This window comes from Terrapene carolina, unplaced genomic scaffold (genome assembly GCF_002925995.2).
Source record: "Terrapene carolina triunguis isolate 2854851 unplaced genomic scaffold, T_m_triunguis-2.0 Scaffold629, whole genome shotgun sequence".
NCBI classification, from domain to species: Eukaryota; Metazoa; Chordata; order Testudines; family Emydidae; genus Terrapene; species Terrapene triunguis.
In genome coordinates, this window is record NW_020664980.1 from 14,182,114 (window position 1) to 14,189,375 (window position 7,262).

Genomic DNA, 7,262 nt, shown 5'->3' on the forward strand with positions numbered 1-7,262 from the left:
GGGCGGTGTTAGCTGCCGCGGAGGGGGACCTTGCACGGGGGGGGGCGGCGCGGGGGGGGGGGGCCCGGGGGGGGGGGGGGGGTTGGCGGCCGCGGGGGGGGGGGGGGGGCCTAAGTGGTGGCACTGGCCCTGGGAACAGGACTGGCTCCCAGCTGTTCCACATCTCGGCTGGAAAGGATCGGATCCCCCTTCTCTTCCCCCTAGTGCAGCACCTTCCCACTTAGCGTGGGCCCTGTTTAAGCAGCTTTCATTCAAGCCCCCAAGTGCACCTTGAGGCCTGGCCAGGCTCTAGGGCACATCCCCTGGGGCCCCGTTGGGCACGGAGAGGCTTGTCAGTCTGGCTGGAGTCTGCAGACGCCTCTGTGGATTGCTGGGAGTGCAGATATAAAGCTTGGCCCAGTGTCAATCAGGAGTAACCCCACGGCAGTCAATGGGGCTACGTGGTGTACAACTAAACTTGGCCCGGGGGCATCATTTCAGAAGAGTTCGGGGGGGGGGGGGGGGGGGTTGTTTGTGGACAAAAAAAAGAGGGGGGGGGGGGAACTGCCCTTGTTCCCCATAGCAAATGTCTCCCCTGCTTGGGCCCACAGTGCTGCCCCCTCTGAAGTGACTTGGGACTGCCCTGGGACTCTGCTATTACTCACATTTCCCAGGCACCCATCACCGGTCTTGTCACTCGGGTTCCCATGGGACTTGCTGGGAGGGGGTGTGTGTGCGTGCGAGAAATTGTGGAGTTGGACCACTGCCTAGGCTGCTCCCCCAGGACACTGGGTACATGGGCTCAGGCCTGGAGCCCGCACTCCTGCAAAACTCCCCAGCTGACCTCAAAGGGGAGCTCTGACAGAGGCAGGAGGCAGGATTTGGCCCGTGGGAACGGTTGGCGCGAGATGGCGAGCTCCCTGCCAGAGAACCCCTAGGAGGTGCCTGCAGCCTGGTCTGCATGTGCAGTGGGCAGGTTTTTTCTGCCTCCTCCCCCTCCAGCACTGCAAACACACTGGGTAGTACCCTGTAAATCATGCAGATGGGGGTCAAAGAATAAAAGGGCAGGCACTCACCAGGCTCTCCGCAACCACCTGGCAGAGAGAAAGAGAGAGGGGGGGAGAGAGGAAGGCAACAGGGTCAGAGATGTGCAGCACACCCCCTTTCCTGGGGGAGGCACCGATCATTCCCCCCACCGAGAGAGAGGGAGGCAAGGGTGGCAGAAGAGGACTCACGTGCGCCTGGTGAGGCGCCCATGTTCTGGCCACTGAGAGGCTTGGCCATGCCCTTTGCTGACCCGGCTGCTGAAAATGCCAGCGGTCGCCAGGGCAGGCAATCGGGCTGTTCACAAGTGCATTAGGTAAAATATAGAAAACTCCATTACCCCTCCTCTGCTAACAATCCCTTAAAGAGAAGATCCCCGTGTGGGTCAGAGGAGAACGGAGCGTGTAGTGGAAATCTCATTGGAGGTGGTGGTCTCCCAGCAGGGTGATGGAGCATAAAAACATAAGAACGGTCCTACTGGGTCAGACCATCTAGCCCAGTATCCTGTCTTCCGGCAGTGGCCAGTGCCAGGTGCCCCAGAGGGAATGAACAGAACAGGGAATCATCAAGTGACCCATCCCCTGTCGCCCATTCCCAGCTTCTGGCAAACAGAGGCTGGGGACACCATCCCTCCCATCATTATTATTCACAGAGCGCCATCAATGCACCTGGAGTTTTGCAAACGCGTTGGAAGACAAGGCCCCTGCTCTGAAGAGCTGGCAGGCTAAGGCAATGTCTGGGCTGCAGTCCCAGGGGGTGATTACAGCTTTAATCTCACTAGCTCGGGTTCGGCAGCAGTGCAGGCGGCGGTGCGCACTTCAGCACAGGCTGTCCAAGCCAGGGTAATTACGGGGCCAGGCATGCAGCTGCTGCCACTTCACTGCTCTGGCACCTGAGCTGGCCGGATTAAAGGTAGTTCAGGTCCATCTACCTGAGCGGCAATCACACCCCGTGACTGCAGTGTGGACATACCCGGAGCGGGAGAGGAATGAGGACGTGAAGGGCAACCTGTGCACATGCCAGAGAGGAGCTGGGTGATGCAAGGCCAAGCCACAGGAATTGGGAGGAGGTCAGGGGGGTTGTTTGGTGCAGGGAGAGAGGGAAGGTGTTCCACACACACACAAGGTGGCCTACAAAAATACATGGGGACCGTTGTTCTCTTCTGCCAGCCTCGAAAACCTACTCTGCCCTCTCCGAGCCTGCGTGAAGGTCAGGCGCTGGGCGGGGAGGGCATTGGTCTTGCTATCTGATGAACTGTGAGATTATTCCAGTGCATCCCTCCAGGGCTGAGCCATGGGGAGCAGTTTGGCTGGAATGGCCTGAACAGGGGCCTGGGATTTCGAGTTCATCTGCTCAGCATAGGTCATTTTAGCCACTGATCGCTGTCTCTCTCTTTCTCCGGTACAATCAGCGGCAGGCCCGAATGAAGCACTGCACAGGACAGGCGTAGGAGGAACGCACAGCAGCATGCGGTAGTGATGCTAGCCCCCCCTCTGCTGGTAGCAATGCTAACGACATCCTCCAGGAGAACAGTGCCAGCCGCGCTAATGAAAGGCACATGTCAACAGGCTTCAAGCTGCAAGCACAGAGAGCAGCAAATGGCGGGGCCATGGAGCCGCCGTGTCCACAGGTGTTGCAGCAGCAGAATATTCAAACAGCCCTTGGAAGCCACCTCAGATAGCTCAGGCCAGCGAGATTCGTAAACAGGCTTTGGAGCTTCAGATGGTGCAGTGCAGTGGGCAGCGGGGAAGGGAGATGATTCTTGTCACGGGGGTTGAAGCGTGAGCTCTGTGGAGGGCAGAGCTGTGTCAAGGGGGTCTTCATTCTTGACCCCACCAGGCTAACCTTGCCTGGTTCCAGTTGAGTAACCAACCGAGCACTCGTGCCATGCTCACTGGGGACCAGGGGCCTTTCAAGCAAGCCCGGGCTGGTTTAGGGGTTTGTGCTGAAATCATGAATTCAGCAGTTCCTGGTTGATTCAGATTAGGAACCAGGTGCAGCTCAGCTGTTTCAGCTGCCTTCCACTCTGAGATTCGGAGTCACTGCCAGCAAAACGCAAGGGATCGGTAACTCCCGCGGATCAAAACCACAGCAGCGACTGGCGCCAGCCTGTGTGAAGCGAAAGCGCTAAGCTTCTCTCCACGGGACAGCCTTCCTAAGCTAACTGCAGCGGTGGTGCGAGCAAGGGGATCTGACTTTTTTTGTGTGTGGCCCACAAAAATGGTGGCTATTTTGCAAACTAGCTACTGAACAACTAAGTGGGGGTGGGGAGGGGGGAAGAGGTTTTTCCTTTGATAAGAACATTTACAATCCAGGGGGCAGGACTGGGAGCTTCTCAGGAGAGGGACCTTGTCTTCTGTCATGGTTTGTAGCTGCCCTGTATGTTTACATACAACAGCAATGTCTCCAGGATATTAGAACTAGGGCATGCAGAAATCAAGGGTGGCAGTTTTACCCAAACACACATAGTTTTGTCCCAGAAACGGTTCCGCTTCACTAGGCATTTTTCATGTAGGTTTCTGCATGGGAACATCTGAGTCATGAAGACCAGACTTTCCAAACGTGGGGGCCTGACGTTGGACACCTGAAGCCATGGCTTGATTTGCAGAGGCGCTGAGCCCTCACAGCTCCCATTGGAGCACCTCAGAAGACCAGGATCCTTGTTTAGGTGCCGGATGTTAGGCTCCCAGTTTGAACGTTTTGGCTTTGTTGACTTTCCAAGGGCAGCGGCTGGTGTCGTTCAAGGCAGGCGGAAGGAGCAAAGCGAAGACAGGAGACAAACAGGAAAAGCGTCAACGATCGCACTAACCAGCGTGAAACCGCCGTGGAACCCAGAAAGGAATGGTCTGAAAATTCCATCCGATACAATGCCAAAGTGACCTCTGGGCAGACTGGCACATGTTACAGCACTTCATTCAGGGCCTCGGACACCAACCCGCTCACTAATTCTACGTCTTTTTAACTAATAAAATGATTGATTTAAATTCTAAAAGGAAGCACCATCCCCCTAACTCCTCCCAGTTCTCCTAGCAGTACGGTGTGATTTCTGCAAGCCCCAGCTAGACTATTCTCATGGAAAATTTCATTGAGATTTTTCCTTTAGGTTGGGAAAAGAAGAGCTACTAAGCAGCGCAAACTCTTTGAAGGCCCCCTGCACCTCAGTGCTGGGTCCAGGGAACCCACCAGAAACGGAGAGGGTAGGCGGTCTCGGAGTGGGCATTCTCAGATCCAAGGAGCAAAGGAGAGGTTGATAAATAACACCGACTCCCAAGTCTGTGAGCATGTGTGTACGTGTGCACACCTGCAGGTTCAGTTCTCACCTTGGCATCTTCATGAGCTCGTGTGAGGTCTTCTCCTCCTTCGTCACGGTTGCCCTGTGTTTAAACATGACAGTCATGGAGAAAGGATCTTGGAAGAAATGTCTGCTCAGAGCAGGAAGGGTCCTTGTCCCTGCTGCACACCCAAACGATATTGGACGGCTGAGACTACTAGCTGTGGCAGAGAGAGTCTTTCACAGCCAGGTCACGTGGTTGGTGGCAAAAGCCTTGGCTGGCTGACAACTGTTTGGTGACCTCTGCCTGGTTCCTAATGGACACAGGTCTACATCCCAAAGGATGCATCTGAAGAAGTGAGGTTTTTACCCACGAAAGCTTATGCCCAAATAAATCTGTTAGTCTTTAAGGTGCCACCAGACTCCTTGTTGTTTTTGATCCCAAAGGCCACGCATTTAGCACTAATGGGCTCCCTGGAGCCTGCACTCCCTTTTCACCCCTGCCAGGGGTCTCTCCAGAAGACACCTGACACACACGGATGGGGATGGGAAGCCAGTGCTTCTGCTGCCTGTTCCGTATAAAATTAGAGGACTGGAGTCCACAGTACTATCTGTGTGGCAATGTCCCTTTAAGCCACCTGGCTCCCTGGATTTTCCCTGTTCTCTGCAGTGACAGTATATTTATTTATCAGGAGTTTAACTGGGGCACAAAGACTCCAGGACCATCCACGGTTAGATCTCCAGTCCCACCCCAGCATGTGCGCACTGAGTACGTTTCCTCCAACACTCCTTGACCAGCTGGGATAGAGCATCACCAAGTCCTGTTCGTTAAGGACAGGTTGCCTGAGAGCCCTGAACATTTCCTGTCCAGGGCTCAGTTACCTTCTCAGAAATAGAGAGGAGATGGGGCCAGATCCGCAGCTGGGGTCAATCCCCACAGCATCATGGGCCTCAGAGCAGGAGGTTAGCTTTAGGAGAGCTACACCGATTGACACCAGCTGAGGATCTGGCCCAGGGACTCTCGGGACATTTTTGTCTGGGTTTATAGCTCCGTTTCCCCCTTTAAAAAATGTGCCCTAGAGTGTGACCTTTTCAACAGCCTGCAGTCTGACTGGATGGCCATTTGGCATGTTGCTTTCCTATAGGCCACAGGAGCTAGAAGTGAAAGATTTGAGTGGGTACAGCCAACCAATGGGCAAACACCAAGGCATCCTGGTGTATTCCTGAGTTCTGCAAGCTGTCTTAGATTCTACCTGAAGAAACACAACCACATCCCTGTCAACTGTCGGGGAGAAAGGGGGCTATGAGGAAACTGGAGTTTTGCGAGAGGTTAGATTGGAAAACCAGAGTCCCACAAGCAAAGCACACTGGAGAAAAAGTGACCCTACCAGCGCCAGGGAGACAAGAATCCTCTTGAAGTGTCCTGATGTGTCAGAGCTCAGCGCATCCTCCAGAGATTTGTGATAGGCTGAGGAGAAAGGAGCGCAAAACCGAACACAATATAAATATGCATCCCACCTCAAAGAGTCAGCCCCCGCCTTCCGCTCATGCATCCGGTGTTGCTCAGGCAGCTGATCATGTTTGCCACCCGGGCCCTGGGGATGGAACGGGGCAGGTGAGAGCGGTCCTTTGCCCCTACGGCCTGTGTATCCAGCTGCCTTATTTGCACACATAAAATGGACGCACAACAGCTTTTACAGGCACCGTTTTGGACATGGAACAATGGGTGCTTGGAATTGGAGGCCGGCTGAAAAGCCTTCACCTGATCCCACATGGTAAAGGACAAGCCCTCTGTTCCACAGATTCCATAACGAAAGGGCCAGATGGAGGAAGAGTGGACAGAGGAGAGGGCAAGGGTAGGACATGAGTCATGCAACTGGGTCATGGCGAGGCTCCAGGACGGGCATGTACAGCTCGTTACCACGCATGGAGCTGTCTGGTCCAGGGCAGCGGGTGTTTGGGAGAGAAGGGGAAGGGCTTGGAATGGGATCCTGGACTCTCCCGTTTTCTAAGGACAGGCGCTCAGGGAGAAGCAATGGTGATGGGCACTAAGACAAGAGCCTGGGTAGGCGGGCAGGGATCCCGTTTGCTGAGGATGGACATGCAGGAAATCTAGGACTTGTGCCAAGCACCTCATTCGTTTCTATTGCTCCTGAATGGAGGCAAGAGCCATTTGGGAGACGCTGGCCATACCTAGAAGGCTTCAGGTGCCTTCATAGAGCTGTGTGAGGAACCCAAGCCTGGAGCAGCAGCGGTACATAGACCACTTACCCTGGCAGAGTTGTACTGCGGGGAGCTTGGTCAGCATTGGTCTTGAGTCCCTCACTTTCAGTAATGCTGAAATGTAGCCCTCTTTTCCCCAGGCAGATTCCCCCCCCGGCATTTCTCTAAGATCTCTCCTCTGGCTTCCTTACCTGCTTTATACGCCTCGTTAATCGCCTGGATCTCCCGATTGTTCCGAGTGGCCAAAATTTCAATGAGAATGTTCTCATCGGTGCCAGCCCCCTGGAAGCACAAAGGGAAGAGAACAGCACGTCCCTACATTAGCGATGCACAGCACACTGCGGGATGGGAAGTGCCTTCCGGAGGGATGTTGCTGGTGAAGTTAGGATGAAAACCCTCCTGGCTGGGCATTTCCATATCATCCCAGTCACACAATAAGGAAGATCTCTTTAATCACAGCAACGCTTTGTTTCACAGACAAAATCCCTAAGCACAGGGTAACTCCAGGGTAAATACCCCGTGGCTATGTCCTCATTCCTGTTTATTTACTCTGTATTTGTGGAGACTGGAGAATCCCCCAAGGCAGTGACACCTAACGCTGTGTTTGTGGACCTCAAGCCATGACTAATTCACAGCACAGCAAACAGAAGCTATTCTCCTTGGATTGCTGGCTTGGCTCCTCTCCCGCATAGTTATCAGGGGATTCGCTCACTGCAGTTAGGCATTCAGTGATCCACCGGCCCCT

The 7,262-nt window shown here is 54.5% G+C and overlaps 1 protein-coding gene across 1 annotated transcript in view; it reads right to left on the reverse strand.

Annotated features, from left to right (window-relative positions):
• Positions 1-542: 542 nt before the first annotated feature.
• Positions 543-7,262, reverse strand: part of LOC113407995 (annexin A6-like) — an 8,033-nt gene continuing 1,313 nt past the window's right edge. The window contains exons 2-5 of the mRNA XM_026659331.2: positions 6,709-6,799; positions 5,683-5,762; positions 4,344-4,397; positions 543-1,073 (exon numbers count right to left, since the gene is read on the reverse strand). Of these exons, the coding sequence (XP_026515116.1) occupies positions 1,029-1,073; positions 4,344-4,397; positions 5,683-5,762; positions 6,709-6,799 (270 nt within the window). The 3' untranslated portion in view covers positions 543-1,028. The remainder of the gene's footprint in view (positions 1,074-4,343; positions 4,398-5,682; positions 5,763-6,708; positions 6,800-7,262) is intronic.